This window comes from Sebastes fasciatus, chromosome 8 (genome assembly GCF_043250625.1).
Source record: "Sebastes fasciatus isolate fSebFas1 chromosome 8, fSebFas1.pri, whole genome shotgun sequence".
NCBI classification, from domain to species: Eukaryota; Metazoa; Chordata; class Actinopteri; order Perciformes; family Sebastidae; genus Sebastes; species Sebastes fasciatus.
This window is the reverse complement of record NC_133802.1, coordinates 11,508,744-11,528,738: the sequence shown is the minus strand read 5'-3', so window position 1 is coordinate 11,528,738 and position 19,995 is coordinate 11,508,744. Positions and strand designations below refer to the sequence as shown.

At 37.6% G+C, this 19,995-nt stretch overlaps 5 protein-coding genes across 6 annotated transcripts in view; 4 read left to right on the top strand and 1 right to left on the bottom strand.

The window, feature by feature from the left end:
- Window positions 1-19,995, top strand: part of pfkfb1 (6-phosphofructo-2-kinase/fructose-2,6-biphosphatase 1) — a 47,536-nt gene that overhangs the window by 10,863 nt on the left and 16,678 nt on the right. The window lies entirely within an intron of this gene.
- On the top strand, window positions 2,876-4,421 carry LOC141772067 (P2Y purinoceptor 1-like). Its single transcript, XM_074642731.1, has one exon. The coding sequence runs from the start codon at window positions 3,065-3,067 to the stop codon at window positions 4,061-4,063; it is 999 nt and encodes a 332-aa protein (XP_074498832.1). The 5' UTR covers window positions 2,876-3,064; the 3' UTR covers window positions 4,064-4,421.
- On the top strand, window positions 8,208-10,170 carry LOC141772424 (P2Y purinoceptor 1-like). Its single transcript, XM_074643390.1, has one exon. The coding sequence runs from the start codon at window positions 8,470-8,472 to the stop codon at window positions 9,469-9,471; it is 1,002 nt and encodes a 333-aa protein (XP_074499491.1). The 5' UTR covers window positions 8,208-8,469; the 3' UTR covers window positions 9,472-10,170.
- On the top strand, window positions 12,648-14,046 carry LOC141772429 (P2Y purinoceptor 1-like). The gene has a single exon (XM_074643396.1). It carries the CDS (start codon window positions 12,833-12,835, stop codon window positions 13,817-13,819), a length of 987 nt encoding a protein of 328 aa, XP_074499497.1. The 5' UTR covers window positions 12,648-12,832; the 3' UTR covers window positions 13,820-14,046.
- Window positions 15,644-19,602, bottom strand: ugt5e1 (UDP glucuronosyltransferase 5 family, polypeptide E1). The gene is made up of 2 exons (XM_074643374.1): window positions 19,443-19,602; window positions 15,644-17,516 (listed from the first exon to the last, which is right to left on the bottom strand). Exon 2 carries the CDS (start codon window positions 17,512-17,514, stop codon window positions 15,904-15,906), a length of 1,611 nt encoding a protein of 536 aa, XP_074499475.1. The 5' UTR covers window positions 17,515-17,516; window positions 19,443-19,602; the 3' UTR covers window positions 15,644-15,903.

Sequence of the window (19,995 nt, the reverse complement as noted above, 5' to 3'; positions counted from 1 at the left end):
TTCTCCAAATCTTTAGACTGAAGATGGGGTCTGATTCGTGCAATGTTCCTTAGTTGAAAAAAGAAGGACTGAACTAGTCATATGAAGGTCAAAATGTAGTAATTAATCCCATGATTCTTTTTACACTGGGTTAATATTTTTGGGCATGAGGACCAATTACATTTGAATAATTCTGCATTGCTGCATCTGGACCTAGAAAAATAAAGTTTTTTTTTCACCTAAAAGACCTAAACTATGGACTGACGACAGTTGACCATGATGTTGATTTGGTCATAAAGATAGTTTTAAAGACATATTTATACTGATAACATAATGTCTTAAACAACAAATTTCAATGATTTAGAAATATGTTTGTTTGATAGAAATTTATGCCACAGAATGACTCCAACCTTTGTGTTGACAGATATTGTTTTCTGACGTGAACAATGCAACTTTTATGAGGTTTTTTTTGTTTTTGTAGTCACGTGACATTGCACTTATTTCTTAATTTTTCAGTTTTGTTGTCAATAATTCTGGACAGATGAAACATGTCTCAATATTTTACATTTGTACTCTCAATGATTTTTGTTTTTGATGTATATATTTTTTCATATTATAGTATTTACAGATTTATATACCGGTAGTTATGTTGTAGATACTGTAGCTTTTTCCAACGTTTCATTTCATCATTCATTAATTACTATTGTGCAGTACAATTCTGCTTCTTGCTGATAAGCTGTTAAAAACTTCCACACAGTAATACACAGCAGCAGGAAAAGTCATTTTTGGTATTTCATTTGAAAAATGAAGCCAAATTAATGACTAATATTACTATTAATGGCTTTTTTTTGTTGATGTCTTCTTTACAGTTTTGAACATAAGAATGCACTCCATGTCAGTCAGACCAGATGACCTTATTAGACATCCTGACATCTAGTGGACAAAAGAATCTAGTGCTGAGGGCAGTGCAATACATTTCTTTTTAAGATTTTCTTACACTAAGATATTACAGGAGGATTATATTAAACAGTCCCAGTAATATTGCTGATAACATACAATACAGTATCAGAAGATTCCATCAGCTCACTGTTGAGCAGCTGCAACAGAAAGTATGTTACAAGATATGGCAAATGCCGCTGTTTCTAACTCTACCAGATAGCAGATACTTTGCCTCACAGTTGTATGCCACCGCCAACCAGTCAAATTAAGTTGGGCATACACTGTATGATTTTTGAAATGTTGTTGTGTAATTCCTACTCCTACTGTACGAGTACATCGTTTGCGATGTAAAGTCAAAGCTCCTGATTTGTGTTCACACTGTTCGGTCCGATCATCAGCCACTGTATGTGTAAAATAGAAAAAAAAAAACACAGCCTGTTGTCTCCTGCGGGCCGTTCTGTTGACAGTTGTCATTAAAGATTTGTTTAAAAGCTGCGAGGCAGGTAAAGTTTGTTTGCTAGCAGAGGTCTGTACTGATCACAATAATGCCAACAAGGCAGAAACATGCTGCCTTGGATCATCTGTGCCATCCTGTTTGTGGAAATGTTTAAAAAAAAAAAAGAGGCGCCGGCGTATATGAACTTGCAGGTGGCAAGGTAGACGTGGACAGTAAGGCTTGACCATTTTGCAGAGAGAATTGGAGGTAAGTTAGCTATGTTTTACCATCTATTGTACACTGTTATCTTGATAGCTCACTCTGATTACTGTAAAAAAAAAAAAAAGTAGAAAAAAAGCACTAACGTTAGGGAATCGGCTTGTGGCTCTGCTTCAACTGTACGAGAGCCTATCGACGGCCAGTCGGGAGGAGTTAATCTGTCCTCGGTTCCCCCACCCCCGGTACACTGCGCGGCAAACGACGCCCGACAAAGCTGAAATTCGGTCCGACTCTAAAATGAGTCGTGTGGCTCAAAATTCGGGCCAGAAACGGGCTGAAATCGTATAGTGTATGCCAAGCTTTACAGTTTACATCCATGTCTGTCCAAAATGTCATCACTTCATCATTTTATCCTGTTAGACATTTGTGTGAAATTGTTATAATTAGCATATGAATTCTTGAGTTATGGCTAAAAACACAGTGACCTTGACATTTGACCTTTGATCACCCAAATCTAATCAGTTTATGCTTGATTACAAGTGGACATTTGTGCAAAAATTCCTTCCAGGTGTTCTTGAAATATCGTATTCACGAGAACGGACGGACAACCCAAAAACATAATGCCTCCAGTCACGGCTATCGCCGGCGCAGAGGCATACAATCCTCTTCTTTATCTTGAAGGAATCTATCTGAATAATGAGAAGCTGGCTACTTCTTGGAGCTGCCCCTTGACACAGAAATATGTAAGGGATAATGTACAGTGAGCCAGTCATTGTTGTGAAATAAACCCCAAAGCAATTTTAACACAAAAATGGTCCGCGAGAGTCCGACACCACAACTGCGCCCATAGCAACGTTCTGTTATACATAGCAACAGTGTGCTATAAAGAAATAGCAGACCGTAAAACGCCGTGATTGACCAATCAGAATTAAGTATTCAATAAAGCCATGTAATATAATAGGCATAACATAAATGTTGTTAAACTCTCATGTTAGAAATGAAGCGTAGGTTACTTGAGCTCAACATTCAGTTTCAACTTCTCATAAGGTTTTGTCAGAGGTGTCAGAAAAAGAAAGAAATTCTACACGTGAGGCCACACAATCACATATAAACCTGTAGTTGTAGGCTAAGTTGTTACTTTGGCTCATCATGGGTTCACTTTAGATGACTTTAATTTTCTATTTAAAAAATCAGACAAACCCATGTCATTTCCTGGATGACATGGGTGACATGGCAGGTGCAGGACCTCATATGTGGTGTGTGGCTAAAAGGGGAAGTCTTGTCTTCACCACCAATTCTGGTACTATCTATTCTATCTCACACTCACAGAGAGAAGGACCTATACTAACTGCTTTCCAGAAGACAACGAACAACACAATTTGTCAAAAAATCAGCTTTGACTTTTCAAGCAGATTTCTGCCTTTTTACCTCTCATAATCCAGATCAACCACGGAGGAAAAGAGTTGTACTAACTTCTTTCCAGAAGACAGAATGAATAACTCCTCTTGTCCTCTTGTCAACTTTGACTTTACAAAAAGATTTCTGCCTCCTGCTTACATCTTAGTCTTTATCATTGGTCTGGTAGCTAATGGATGGGGACTGAAGTCTTTGCTGCACAACTGGAAGAAGTTAAAGATCGTCAATGTTTTTGTTCTCAACCTTGGACTAGCAGATATTCTGTATCTGCTCACGCTACCATTTTTGATGGTGTACTACATTAAGACAGAGAATTGGATCTTTGGAGATACATTCTGCAAGGTAACAAGATTCTGCTTCAATCTGAATTTATATGGCAGCATCTGGTTCCTGACTTGTATAAGTGTGTACAGGTACCTGGCTATTGTCCATCCAGTGAGAATGATGGGACGATCAACTCTGACTCACTCTGTGGGGATCTCAGTCATGGTTTGGCTGTTGGTGAGCATTCAAAGTCTTCCAGACATGTTCTACAGCAAAACATCTGGAAACAAGCCTGTGCAATGTTATGATACCACCAGTTCCATCTATGTTGAGGATTACCTGAAATACAGCCTTGGATGGACACTCACTGGGTTTTGTATCCCATTCCTCATCACACTGGGCTGCTATGGACATGTGATTGTCGTTCTCTGCCGCACAAATAACACCGACAAGGTACTGAAACGGAGAAGCTTGAAGTTGTTGCTCATCTTGATTCTTCTCTTCTCTGTTTGCTACATCCCCTATCATGTACTGAAGAACCTCAACCTCTGGTCAAGAATTTCGAGGAAACAGAATATATGCCATGAATGGTCCAATGGAGTCTACATTGCTCATCAGATAAGTCGTGGCCTTGTGTGTCTGAACAGTGCTCTCAACCCTCTGGTTTACCTCCATGGAAGTGAAGATATTCCTGCTCGGCTCAGACGACTACTCCAGCGAGCTTGTCGGATGTTCAGCCATCAACCTCCAACAAACTCTAGTAGTGTGGCCATGGCTCAGATCACATATGAAGGTGTAACACAAGAATAATAGTAACATGTTAAACATTATACTGTATATGTTAATTGCCACATCTATATTAAGTGTATATTCATTCTATTAGAGGGAAGGAAGAATCACTTATAAAAGGTAATGATACAAATTAGAAATATAACTTGTATTATCATGTTAATTGTTTTATATAAATGGGCTTAAAAATGTTATGCTCTGTTAAGTAAATTAAGTACAGTTTGAATTATTTCACTTCCAGTTACTTATTGAGGGGGCATTATAATGCTGTGTGGTCATGGAGTTAGATGGGACTAAACTCAATCAAAAGAAGTGAATTAGGAGGGGGGGCAGAAATTATTGCTGTGATAGATTGTTGGTATATGATGAATTCAAATGTTATTGCTATACTCTGAACTTTGATTTGTAGACAGAAATAAATGTATATAAGCAAATAAATAGAGATGAATAATCACTCGAATGTTTTAAAGTATTAGCTTTTCCCTGTGAATTTAAAACAAGAGACTGATAAAACCATAGGCAGTTACATAAATGTTTACTATTGTTTAATAAATTTCAAAATACGTATAGTTTGTTCGCTTTGCACATAAAACGCAATATGGTTATCTCCGTCTTCGGTATATCATTTTGTCATGGTTGATGCTTTTTCTTATCTATGAATATTTTTAATAAACACTCAATATTATTACTGAATTATTTTTTCCAATATGTCTAAACCTACAAATATGAAAACAATTCACTGACTTAATTCACTTTTACATTTTTGTTCACCCAAAACTACACATGATTAACTTTTCTGCTTGCACCACCCTCCCAAAGAAATACGATGCTCACTGCCACACACATCTCTTTCACTTTTGTACTCATAACGTGATAAACTTTCTTATATAGGTTAGTTAAAAGCTTGACTTTGACACCACCCTCTGGCCAATTGTTACACTAACTTCACCACAACTGCTTAGCATCAAAAACAAACTTGGGACATTGACTTTTATATATCTAACAATGTATTTTTTGTTTTATAATGAGCATTACTATGGAGGACAGAACCTGCCAAAATCAAAAAGAAATAAATAAATAGATAAAGGACTCCTTAAATAAATAAATAAATAAATAAATATGTCATTAAATGCAGAAAAAATATATTAAAAATAAACGCCCAAATTAGTTAAAGTCATTAATTAATTATTAGAATGTTACATAAATTGATATTTCTGTTTAAATTTGCTTCTTTATTTATTTATCTTTTAGTCAATAGATATATATACAGATAGAGTACATTTTTTAATGAGATAAAAGCATGGTTGACTTTTTCCAAATCTTTAGACTGTAGTTGGGGTCTGATTCGTGAAATGTTCCTTAGTTGAAAAAAGCAGGACTGAACTAGTCATATGAAGGTCAAAATGTAGTAATTAATCCCATGATTCTTTTTACACTGGGTTAATATTTTTGGGCATGAGGACCAATTACATTTGAATAATTCTGCATTGCTGCATCTGGACCTAGAAAAATAATCTTGTAATTCAAATACAGTTTGTTTTTCACCTAAAAGACCTAAACTATGGACTGACGACAGTTGACCATGATGTTGATTTGGTCATAAAGATAGATTTAAAGACATATTTACACTGATAACATAATGTCTTAAAGAGGAAAATTCAATGATTTAGAAATATGTTTGTTTGATAGAAATTTATGCCACAGAATGACTCCAACCTTTGTGTTGACAGATATTGTTTTCTGACGTGAGCAATGCAACTTTTATGAGTTTTTTTTTGTTTTTGTAGTCACGTGACATTGCACTTATTTCTTAATTTTTCTGTTTTTTTAATTCTGGACAGATGAAACATGTCTCAATATTTTACATTTGTACTCTCAATGATTTTTGTTTTTGATGTATATTTTTTCATATTATAGTATTTACAGATTTATATACTGGTAGTTATGTTGTAGATACTGTAGCTTTTTCCAACGTTTCATTTCATCATTCATTAATTACTATTGTGCAGTACAATTCTGCTTCTTGCTGATAAGCTGTTAAAAACTTCCACACAGTAATACACAGCAGCAGGAAAAGTCATTTTTGGTATTTCATTTGAAAAATGAAGCCAAATTAATGACTAATATTACTATTAATGGCTTTTTTTTGTTGATGTCTTCTTTACAGTTTTGAACATAAGAATGCACTCGATGTCAGTCAGACCAGATGACCTTATTAGACATCCTGACATCTAGTGGACAAAAGAATCTAGTGCTGAGGGCAGTGCAATACATTTCTTTTTAAGATTTTCTTACACTAAGATATTACAGGAGGATTATATTAAACAGTCCCAGTAATATTGCTGATAACATACAATACAGTATCAGAAGATTCCATCAGCTCACTGTTGAGCAGCTGCAACAGAAAGTATGTTACAAGATATGGCAAATGCCGCTGTTTCTAACTCTACCAGATAGCAGATACTTTGCCTCACAGTTGTATGCCACCGCCAACCAGTCAAATTAAGTTGGGCATACACTGTATGATTTTTGAAATGTTGTTGTGTAATTCCTACTCCTAGTGTACGAGTACATCGTTTGCGATGTAAAGTCAAAGCTCCTGATTTATGTGTTCACACTGTGCGGTCCGATCATCAGCCACTGTATGTGTAAAATAGAAAAAAAAACACAGCCTGTCGTCTCCTGCGGGCCGTTCTGTTGACAGTTGTCATTAAAGATTTGTTTGAAAGCTGCGAGGCAGGTAAAGTTTGTTTGCTAGCAGAGGTCTGTACTGATCACAATAATGCCAACAAGGCAGAAACATGCTGCCTTGGATCATCTGTGCCATCCTGTTTGTGGAAATGTTTAAAAAAAAAAAAGAGGCGCCGGCGTATATGAACTTGCAGTTGGCAAGGTAGACGTGGACAGTATGGCTTGACCATTTAGCAGAGAGAATTGGAGGTAAGTTAGCTATGTTTTACCATCTATTGTACACTGTTATCTTGATAGCTCACTCTGATTACTGTAAAAAAAAAAAAAAAAGTAGAAAAAAAGCACTATCGTTGGGGAATCGGCTTGTGGCTCTGCTTCAACTGTACGAGAGCCTATTGACGGCCGAGCAAAATTTCTGACATGTCAGAAATTCGTCCGACGGCCAGTCAGGAGGAGTTAATCGGTCCTCGGTCCCCCCCACCCCGTACACTGCGCGGCAAACGACGCCTGACAAAGCTGAAATTCGGTCCGACTCTAAAATGAGTCGTGTGGCTCAAAATTCGGGCCAGAAACGGGCTGAAATCGTATAGTGTATGCCTAGCTTTACAGTTTACATCAATGTCTGTCCAAAATGTCATCACTTCATAATTTTATCCTGTTAGAGATTTGTGTGAAATCTTCATAATTAGCATATTAATTCTTGAGTTATGGCTAAAAACACAGTGACCTTGACATTTGACCTTTGATCACCCAAATCTAATCAGTTTATCCTTGATTCCAAGTGGACATTTGTGCAAAAATTCCCTCCAGGTGTTCTTGAAATATCGCGTTCACGAGAACGGACGGACAACCCAAAAACATAATGCCTCCAGCCACGGCTATCGCCGGCGCAGAGGCATACAATCCTCTTCTTTATCTTGAAGGAATCTATCTGAATAATGAGAAGCTGGCTACTTCTTGGAGCTGCCCCTTGACACAGAAATATGTAAGGGATAATGTACAGTGAGCCAGTCATTGTTGTGAAATAAACCCCGAAGCGTTTTTAACACAAAACTGGTCCGCCAGAGTCCGACACCACAACTGCGCCCATAGCAACGTTCTGTTATACATAGCAATAGTGTGCTTTAAAGAAATAGCAGACCGTAAAACGCTGTGATTGACCAATCAGAATTAAGTATTCAACAAAGCTGTGTAATATAATAATTATAACATAAATGTTGTTAAACTCTCATGTTAGAAATGAAGCATAGGTTACTTGAGCTCAACATTCAGTTTCAACTTCTCATAAGGTTTTGTCAGGTGTCAGAAAAAGAAAGAAATTCTACACGTGAGGCCACACAATCACATATAAACCTGTAATTGTAGGCTAAGTTGTTACTTTGGCTCATCATGGGTTCACTTTAGATGACTTTAATTTTCTATTTAAAAAATCAGACAAACCAGCCAACCCATGTCATTTCTTGGATACTGGCAGGTGCAGGACCTCATATGTGGTGTGTGGATAAAAGGGGAAGTCTTGTCTGCACCACCCATGCTGTAATTCTGGTACTATCTATTCTATCTCACACTCACAGAGAGAAGGACCTATACTAACTGCTTTCCAGAAGACAACGAACAACACATTTTGTCAAAAAATCAGCTTTGACTTTTCAAGCAGATTTCTGCCTTTTTACCTCTCATAATCCAGATCAACCACGGAGGAAAACAGTTGTACTAACTTCTTTCCAGAAGACAGAATGAACAACTCCTCTTGTCCTCTTGTCAACTTTGACTTTACAAAAAGATTTCTGCCTCCTGCTTACATCTTAGTCTTCATCATTGGTCTAGTAGCTAATGGATGGGGATTGAAGTCTTTGCTGCACAACTGGAAGAAGTTAAAGATCGTCAATGTTTTTGTTCTCAACCTTGGACTAGCAGATATTCTGTATCTGCTCACGCTACCATTTTTGATGGTGTACTACATTTTGACAGAGAAATGGATCTTTGGAGATACATTCTGCAAGATAACAAGATTCTGCTTCAATCTGAATTTATATGGCAGCATCGGGTTCCTGACTTGTATAAGTGTGTACAGGTACTTGGCCATTGTCCATCCAATGAGAGTGATGGGAAGAATAACTGTCACTCACTCTGTGGGGATCTCAGTCATGGTTTGGCTGTTGGTGAGCATTCAAAGTCTTCCAGACATGTTCTACAGCAAAACATCTGGATACAAGCCTGTGCAATGTTATGATTCCACCAGTAACGTCTATGTTGAGGATTACCTGAAATACAGCCTTGGATGGACACTCACTGGGTTTTGTATGCCATTCCTCATCACACTGGGCTGCTATGGACATGTGATTGTCGTTCTGTGCCGCACAAATACCACCGACAAGGTACTGAAACAGAGAAGCTTGAAGTTGTTGCTCATCTTGATTCTTCTCTTCTCTGTTTGCTACATCCCCTATCATGTACTGAAGAACCTCAGCCTCTGGTCAAGAATTTTGAGGAAACAGAATATATGCCGTGAATGGTCCAATGGAGTCTACATTGCTAAACAGATAAGTCGTGGCCTTGTGTGTCTGAACAGTGCTCTCAACCCTCTGGTTTACCTCCATGTAAGTGAAGATATTCCTGCTCGGCTCAGACGACTACTCCAGCGAGCTCGTCGGATGTTCAACCATCAACCTCCAACAAACTCTAGTAGTGTGGCCATGGCTCAGATCACATATGAAGGTGTAACACAAGAAAAATAGTAACATGTTAAACATTATACTGTATATGTTAATTGCCACATCTATATTAAGTTTATACTCATTCTATTAGAGGGAAGGAAGAATCACTTATAAAACATAATAAGAATTAGAAATATAATTTGCATTATCATGTTAATTGTTTTTTATAAATGGGTTTATTAATTTTATGCTCTGTTAAGTAAATTAAGTACCGTTTGAATTATTTCACTTCCAGTTACTTATTGAGGGGGCATTATAATGCTGTGTGGTCATGGAGTTAGATGGGACTAAACTCAATCAAAAGAAGTGACTTAGGAGGGGGGCAGAAATTATTGCTGTGATAGATTGTTGGTATATGATGAATTCAAATGTTATTGCATTGTTAAGGAAAAGGATTTAATCGAATCAGTTCAACATGTAGCCTATACTCTGAACTTTGATTTGTAGACAGAAATACAGGTATATAAGCAAATAAATAGAGATGAATAATCACTCAAATTTTTTAAAGTATTAGCTTTTCACTGTGAATTTAAAACAAGAGACTGATAAAACCATAGGTAGTTAGATAAATGTTTACTATTGTTTAATAAAGTTAAAAATATGAATAGTTTGTTCGCTTTGCACATAAAAAGCAATATGGTTATCTCAATCTTCGGTATATTATTTTGTCATGGTTGATGCTTTTTCTTATCTATGAATATTTTTAATAAACACTCAATATTATTACTGACTTATTTTTTTCAATATGTCTAAACCTACAAATATGAAAACAATTCACTGACTTAATTCACTCCCCTGTCCTGTTAGTGCCAGTTCAGTGCACCTGCAGAGCAGCCACTCCACAGTAACTCATATATCATCCTACATTATTCCAGTTAATTTTTCACATTTTTGCTCACCCCAAACTACACATGATGACCTTTTCTGCTTGCACCACCCTCCCAAAGAAAATCGATGCTCACTGCCACACACATCTCTTTCACTTTTGTACTCATAACGGGATAAACTTTCTTATATAGGTTAGTTAAAAACCTTGACTTTGACACCACCCTCTGGCCAATTGTTACACTAACTTCACCACAACTGCTAAGCATCAAAAACAAACTTGGTAACTTGACTTTTATATGTCTAACAATGTGTTTTTTGTTTTATAATGAGCATTACTATGGAGGGCAGAACCTGCCAAAATAAAAAATAAAAAAATAGATAAAGGACTCGTTAAATAAATAAATAAATGTCATTAAATGCAGCAAAAAAATGTTTTTTAAATTAACGGCAAATTAGTTTAAGCCATTAATTAATTGTTAGAATGTTACATACATTTATATTTCTGTTTAAATTTGCTTCTTTCTTTATTTATCTTTGTATTAATTCCCTTCTTTATTTACTCTTTTGTTTAATTTCCCCTTTTCTTTATATATGCATTTATTTTGAAATCTATATATTTATTGTTTATTTATGTTTTTAATTTTGCATTTTTGTAAATTCATTTTTGCATTATTTTTTTTATTTTTTTTTATAAATGTATTTATTTATGTATGTATTCATACATTTATTTATTTTGGCATGATTTTCTCTTCGCATTTTATTCCTTATTTATTTCCCCAAACTTTTTTTTATTTCTGTATTCTTTTTCTTTACTCATTTCTTTTTACTTTTCTGCTTCATTATGCAAATGAGGGGGCTGTCACCCCAGGGTGTCATGGTGTCAGAGTGCATAGATTGACTATATGCAAGCCAGCTAGCTGCACTCCAGTCTTCATTTCCTGCTCCGTACAGCAGGTCATCGGCCTGCTGCTGCCCCCTCCCACTGCTGTATCGTACCGGTACAGATGTGCAGATCAACCGTCTGAAGCAGAACTGTTTCACGGATCCATTGCCAGTCTCCTGGTGGCGTCTCCGATGTCAGGGTGCCATTGTCGCTGCGCTGCGTGTTTCTGGCGGCATCGGCCTGTAGGTTCCCACTCTGAACAAGCTAAACCTCGGGGAGGAGACTGGCGGTGGCTCCGTGAAACAGTTTAGCTTCAGACGGTCGATCTGCAGACCTCTACCGGTACGAGCCGGTAGCAGGCCGCCGACCCTCTGTACAGAGCTGGGAATGAATACTGCAGTTAATGAGCAAAAGCAGACACTGTTAGCTAGCTATAGTGATGCACACTGACCCCATGATGACACACGTTGAGTGACACCCCCTGCATTGCAAAATGAGGAGGAAATGCATAAAGAAATATAAAAAGAAATGTGTAAAGAAAATAATACAGAAACAAATAAGTTTGGAGAAATAAATAAGAGGTGAAATGCAAAGGGAAAGGGAAGGGCATCATATGAAACTAGAAAACCTAAGGAATCCATTGGTACCAACCATGTCATACTGTTGTTTATTGATTTTCAATAAGAAATATAGACATACATTCGCCTAAAGCAAGCATATTTGAGTATGTAATACTTGACAAATCTCCTTTTAAGGTACATTAACTATTTCAATCGATTGACAGCCCTAATGAAATTATAAATAAATAAAAGGGAAAATGAAACAGAAGAATAAATAAATATGGGATCAACACAAAGAAAAAAATAGAAAAACCTTTTAACAGAAATATCAATTTGTCACATTTAACCAAATAAGGAATAGCTACATTTATTTTAAATCTTATTTTTGCTACATGTATTGACATATTTATTTATTTATCCAGTCATTTGTGGCTATAGATTCTTTTCCTTGCAGTTTCCTTATTTCGACTCTATTTCGACTTTTTTTGTGTGCATGTATAAAAGTATTTGAGGTATTCTTTTTAAGTTTGCATAGTCACTAAGCTTTTATCAATGGTATTAGTTATACTTTTGTAAATCAGTGAGCCATAAAAGATTCTTAATGAATAAAGTTACAACATCTTGATGAAATACATTTGAATGTAATTATAATTCTGGTTTGTGTTTGTAGAAAATGTTAAAATGTAAAAAATACAGTTTAGATCAATTAAAGTATAATTTCACTGAGTCTGTAAGTCCCAATATGTTATAATGATTGTTCAAAAAGGCTTAGCAGATCATGTTCACTGCCACTTGAGGAAGGTTTTAAAACAGTATCTTCAACACAAAGTCTGCTATACCACACCAAGATTTTACATCAAACTTGATATGCCGTAGAGATTTTTATATAGTGCTTTTCAATTGACAGAATAATGAGCAGTGGTTGTGCACAAGCAAGCAAATTGACACAGCGCACATAATTTTGTCATCTCAAATCTGCGGCTGAGAAAGTGGGCATTCAAACAGGAAGTCTTCTTTGAACAAATACTAGGTCATGTTTTTTTTTCACCTCTCATGAGCCAGATCAACCACGGAGGAAAAGAGTTGTACTAACTTCTTTCCAGAAGACAGAATGAATAACTCCTCTTGTCCTCGTGTCAACTTGGACTTTACAAACCGATTTCTGCCTCCTGTTTACATCTTAGTCTTCATCATTGGTCTGGTAGCTAATGGATGGGGATTGAAGTCCTTGCTGCAGAAATGGAAGAAACTGGGTAACATCAACATTTTTGTTCTCAACCTTGGACTAGCAGATATTCTGTATCTGCTCACAGTTCCATTTTTGATGGTGTACTATTTTATGAAGAGTAAATGGATCTTTGGAGATACATTCTGCAAGATAACAAGATTCTGCTTCAATCTGAATTTAAATGGCAGCATCGGGTTCCTGACTTGTATAAGTGTGTACAGGTACCTGGCTATTGTCCATCCAATGAGAGTGATGGGAAGATTAACTGTCACTCACTCTGTGGGGATCTCAGTCATGGTTTGGCTGTTGGTGAGCGTTCAAAGTCTTCCAGACATGTTCTACAGCAAAACACTTAAAAACAACACTGAGAAATGTCATGATTCCACCAGTAACGACTATGTTGAGGATTACCTGAAATACAGCCTTGGATGGACACTCACTGGGTTTTGTATCCCATTCCTCATCACACTGGGCTGCTATGGACATGTGATTGTCGTTCTGTGCCGCACAAATGCCACCGACAAGGTACTGAAACAGAGAAGCTTGAAGTTGTTGCTCATCTTGATTCTTCTCTTCTCTGTTTGTTACATCCCCTATCATGTACTGAGGAACCTCATCCTCTGGTCAAGAGTTTTGTCCAAACAGAAGATATGCCGTGAATGGTCCAATGGAGTCTACATTGCTCAACAGATAAGTCGTGGCCTTGTGTGTCTGAACAGTGCTCTCAACCCTCTGGTTTACCTCCATGTAAATGAAGATATTCCTGCTCAGCTCAGACAGCTTCTCCAGCGAGCTCGTCAGATGTTCAGCCGTTTGTTTATGTCAAACTCCGGCAGTGTGCCTGTGGCACAAACTGCAAATGATGTTTAACAAGTTAAGACTTTAACATTAAGTGTAAAATTACATTTAGCTCAAACGGCATGCAGCCATCCATCACAAGTAGTGGTGTGAATTTACTAAAATGTGAATTCAATTGCTAGTCGTTCTTTTATGTGTTGCTTTCTTTGCTGGAAAAACACGTTTGCTGTAAAATTACATTTTTTTTTATCTTTGTGTTTGTCATGATACTATTACAACATGCTGACTAATTTTGCAAATAAACAAGAAATTAAGATAAACCACAACTCTTGATCCGTCACTGTTTAAGAACAGGTTTTTTCCACTGATAATGATCACACTAATGATATTGGGGGTGGGGAAGTCCAGTACCATGCATGGTCTCTATTGGCTAAAACAGGAACCTGTTAGAGAAATGTAACAAGTCTATATATATAGTATTATTTCTAAAACAATTTCCTGAAACAGCTGGGCACTGTAGTTTTTATCAAATGTTACTCTAACTGGAGTAAATGGTGCATTTGTCAGGGACTTTATTTTGTCGTGGATTAATCCACATTTGGTGCTCTAGTGAGTATTTGTGGCAGCAGGCCGGTGTATGTGAGATTGAGTCAAAATAAACTAGTGTCTGTGTTCATGGTAATGAAGGAATATGTCATCCAGAGCAACGGTGTGGCTCATTGATGTGTTTTTAATAGTTTTTGAACTACAATGGAGTTCTATGGCACAGAGGAATAAGATATATATATATATATATATATATATATATATTTTTTTTTTTTTTTTTTTTTAATGGACTAAGTTGGTATTCAAAGACTTAACAGACTTGCATCTTGACTTGTAGTTTTGTAGGATTTGGTTTATTAAGACTTGACTTGCCCCCCAAAAAACTTATAACAGCTTTATAAAATACTGTTGGACGTTTAAACTAAAACCCTGATGCTGATATGCACCCGCTGGCCTCTCACACAGTTTATTTTGTATCTATTCACACAGGAAAGAAGAAGAGTTAGGTGTCATTATAAACATGAAAACATGATTACATGCATCCTTCGTTGATGCATTTATACTTTGTTTTGTCACACTACTGCATACAGAATGGTAGGGATGATCCTAACGACTAATTTCCCTGACATAAAACTAAAGTTTAAACTTAGACTAGTTTACTAGTCTAAAAGTAATAAAACACTCAGAAAACAGTCAACATTGAGCACAATTTAATCAATATAGTTAAACATTGTGTATATTTTGATTTGTAACATTTGAAATTGTCAACCACATTTTTCAATAACCAAATCGTATTGTAAATGCCGCTGAAATCAATATGTCCTCAGTGTCTGCTCCGGTCGCCCAGGTAGGAGTGCGCCTCACAAACCAGGTGTGTGGTGTAATGTTTGATGAAACGCCAGCAAGGACTGGGGTCTAAGAGGAGTCATGGTTTGGCATCGCTTATAGGATACTATTAGTATCTTAGCGTGCAAGTTTTATTACCTTCCACCTTCTCTTCCCCCCCCGCCCTCTCTCTCTCTCTCTCTCTCTCTCTCTCTCACACACAGCTAGCAATGCTGCACTCAGCCCTCGTCTCTGTAACATTAGTTGTCGCAGTCCTTAGTCCGCATGTGACACAAATTGCAGATGAAGTTTAACACAAATAAATGTGTTTTACAATAATTTCTGTGAAAATAATTCAGTAAATGGCTCCTATAATAATTCCAATTGTGTCCCCTGTAAGAATTATGACATAATCTCTCTAAATAGTTATATAATTGTTCCTTATGTTTGTAATCATGTATGTTGTGACTTCTTAAGTAATGATAATGAATTACCAGAAAAAACAACATAACATTGTAAAACTAATTCATGATGCACTTTAATCACCATACAGTATGTGAAATATGCAAAGATCACCAAATTATAATTTTTTTTTGTTGCAAAAAAAACAGTTCAGCAGAGAATAGTGCCAATAATTTGAACATTTTAAAACTATTATAAAAATTATAACAGTCCTGTGTATTGCTTCCTGTTGTCATTTCATAGTTTCTGTTCAACTGTAAATTACGGATCTGATTTATCTCATTCTTATCAACAGTCTCCAGCTTGCTTCATCATTAGGTTATCTATTCATTCTTGGACTTGGATGTGGATTTCCGGATCCTTATCAAACGTCCAATGAGACATCTACAGGAAACCCAAACTAATGCAATGATCAGCAAACCAAATGCTACAAAGACTGCCATCACATCTAGACAGTGATAGGCATACCATGGCAACTTATATGACTCAGTGCGCAGATGTGCTGCACCCTTGTGCCTCATGACATACTCCGTCCAGAAAACGGCACTGTCTATGGGTTTCATTGGTTTGTCACGATGAAGCTCTGACAGTTTGAGCATATTCTGTTTGTACGGCTTTTCTAGGTCTAGAATATTTTTCAGAGCACTTGTCAGAGACTCCACATCCAAGGTCGTCACTTCAACAACCTCAGCTACTCCCTTGGACTTCAGGCGCACCATGTTGTCGTACTGGTCAAAGATGAGAGGAATGCCCAGAACTGGGACACCATGGTAGAGGGCCTCGTAAATTCCATTAGTACCCCCATGTGTGACAAAAACCTTGGTTTTAGGGTGACCTAGTAGATCGTTTTGAGGCAGCCATTCAACCAGCATGGTGTTGTTTCCCAGAGTGATGGGTTTTTTCCCAACGTGTCTCCACACAACCTTCTGAGGGAGGTTGGCAAATGCTGAAGCGATGATCTCTGTTATCTCAGGGCCGAGGTCGCTCAGCAGGGTCCCCAGAGTCATGACAACCAGCCCATGTTCACCAGAACTCTGCACAAATTCCTCTAGATCTGATGGAAGTGGTTTGGAGGGCTTACCCTGGAAGCCTCCAATGTAGATGACATTGGGCATGGTGGGACGAGGGAACTCGAATGTAAAATCAACTCGCATTAGCCAGAGATCAGCTCCCTGGATGAGGGACATGACGCTGACATCAGGTCCAAAATAATGATCGCACACAGTCTGGTATGGCGGATTTGAGACATAGTGGTACATGTAAACCAATATGCTATGACAGATTATATTGTAGATTCTTTGGAAAAAGTCCATCTTGTCAGAGTTGTCGGTGAACAATTGGGGGACGTAGGACAGAGGAGAAGGAGCGATGGCGAAGTGGGCCTCGCCATTGAAAAGCCAGCGCACATTGAAAACCAAGGGAAGCTGGAGATAGTGTGCCAACAGCACTCCACCTGGAAATGCTGGGTCAGTCAGAAAAAGATCATATCCAGTTTCCTTCAGCTCCTTAATCAGTGCCTTGTTCTCAAAGATGCTGACAACCAGTTTTGCAACAACCTTCTGGTTCTCCCCTATCATGTTGAAAAGGTTCCTATAAAATTCGATAAACGCCCATAGCGAGCCTTTATTCCGACGGATCTCTATTGACCTCTTCAAGAAAGACGTCATGAAGTCTTGGCTCTCTAGGTTTTGGGTCTCTTCCTGGGTGATGGTGATGGAGGTGTAATGGGGCGAGGATTCGGAAACGTACCAGCTGGTGGAGGAACGTAGTACCACAATTTCATGGCCCTGAGAATGAAGCGCCTCCACCAGGATTTTCATGTTAAGCCAGTGGCTGCCATCTATGGGGTAAACCAGCACTTTTCCACCATTGCAACTGGAGGACAGAGTAGCTGAAAACAGCAGGGCAAACGCCAGGGCTGGATATGACCCCATTACTGTAGAAGAGACACATAACGTTAGTGAACAAATATTTGCAGTTCATACTTTGTTCAAGCTACAGAAGAGCTCCGCACATTATCTCCCATATGATCATATTAAAAAGTTTGAATCAACGTGTCGGCAAACAATTGACCATTTATACATCCAGCAGACATGGAGCAACATCAGCATTCATTTGGAATTGTTTCTGGCCATTATAATAATATAATATAGACTCTGTTTAAAAAGCTGCACTCATCTCATTTAAGGTGTGACAGGCTGTATTCTCACATCATTTATTTCCCATAGATCTCAAAGAAAAGACCTGTAGCATACTGCTAACTCTTGCAGAAAGCGGTTCAATTAAAAGAATAAGCAAAAATCATGCCCATTATTCACTCAAGGTATCATGCGGCCAGGAATAAGGTAGAAATAAGCAAGTTTTCTCCCCCCCCCCCCCCCCCCCCCCCCCCCCCCCCCACCCTCTCCTGCCACATTTGCATCCTTGATTGTAAACTGGTCAAACTACAGGCATAAATATAGCATTACAGTTATAGAATCTTGATTCATATTATATATATCTATATATGTATGTATGTATGTATGTGAATAAATATACAGTATATATATGACACAGAGGCACATGATGAGTCTCATGCACTACTGTCAGGATATAGTGACCGTTTTATAAAAATAACATTTTTTAATCAGATTTGCTCCAATTTTACCTACTGCTGCTTTAATATTCAATTTCTGCCAATATATCCCCCTAAATGTTACACATTGTTCCTTTAGCTGTAACTTACCTAAAATAATAATAATCTTTTTTTTTTCCAGATTACACTAATTACATAACTAATAATGTTTTGAGGAGAAATAAGTTAATATTTTGCTATGATGGTTGTTGTCTTACAGTAATTTTACAGTAGTCCTTATATGTTAAATATGTTGGTAGGATGAGGGTTAAAACAGCTTCATGCTGCTGCTGGAAACAATACAGGAAATATGCAGGTTGTAAAAAAAAAAAAAGGCCCTGAGGAGCTGCATGTGTGCGCGTGTGTGCTTGTTCAAATGCCTGATAGGGAACATGTTTCATATGTTTTGCTCTGCCAATGTCTCATGGCATTCTGAAATGTTTCCAACTTATCTACATCTACAAAAAAAATTACTTAGAATCTAAATTTGGTGTTTATGTTCAGTCTTCATCTGCACAGTATGTGTTTTCTGAATGAACATCTGCCACATTTTGCTCTTTGTCCAGTGTCTCAGTTTTTTTTTTTTCCTGGAACTGTTAGGTAATGTTCAGCACCAATTAACCAAGTCAAAGTCCTTGTGCCCATGGTACATGAAAGTGTCATGCATCAGTGCCGTGCATCTAAGCATGAAGTCTTGCTGCAAAGTCTTTACAGTGTGCACAGCATGTTATTAATGTAAAATGATTAGACTTAAGTTAAAGCAAACAGGTGTAACATGACAAATATTGCAGTGTCCAGCGTCAAATCTATAATTCATCTGGTCTGAAAGTTTCGTTTGCGTGGTTTGTCTGCAAATAATCACTCACTTCTTAAACTGTAATTTAGGGCACAACCACACACCGTAGCAAAATGCCATACACAGGATATAGAACACCATAGCCTAGATACACTATGACTGTGCTGTACTCTAGACTGTACTCAGATGACATTTAAAGTGAAATGGGCCATGAAAGCTTTGAAAAAAAGTTCCCACTTCTCTTTCTAAACAAGTGAGCATTTTCTTAGCAGCAGTAGTATTTAACAGTAAAGATGCAAAGTGTTGTTTAAAGAAACAGGATCTTCTGTGGGCCTGTCTGTGAAATGAGATTAACCGTGGTGTGCTGAAATTCCTCTGCATGATCTTAAGATAAAAAAAACACATTGCACACATGCAACAACGCACAGTTTGTTCGTAAAATAACTTCTCACCTCAGGCCTCTGTGACTACTCCCTCAGACCAAGAAGAATCCAGTGTCCGGTCAATGAACAGTCATGCAAAGCTGCTGGTCAAAATGCAAGTGAATGTATAACTCTACATGCCCCTGACCGAACCATTCTGCTGCCTGTTTATCCAAACACATGCAACCATACCGAGGTCCCCTCTAAACCCTCCGCCCATTTTTTTTTCCCTGTTTTGCTTCTCTGCACCATCTGGATATGATTTCACAAACTTCCGGAATGCAGAATTTCACAGAAATAATAAAGGGGTGCTAACAGGTCTGACGCTCTCAAAGCCAACTACAATGTAGCCTCTGCTCTTCTACAGTACCACTGCACACCAATAGTTTTTTATTCATATATGTCTTTAGTTCAGTTTTTCAGAAAAAAAGTAAAAGATATCCCTCTTCCCACTTCTCCCCTCTACACACATACACAAGGAGTATGAGGATGAGGAATATATATCTTTATATGTAGTTGATTGATTCATACTGCAGTCAAAACAATGATTCTTTATCAAAGAGTACAGAGTTGGTCTTGTAAC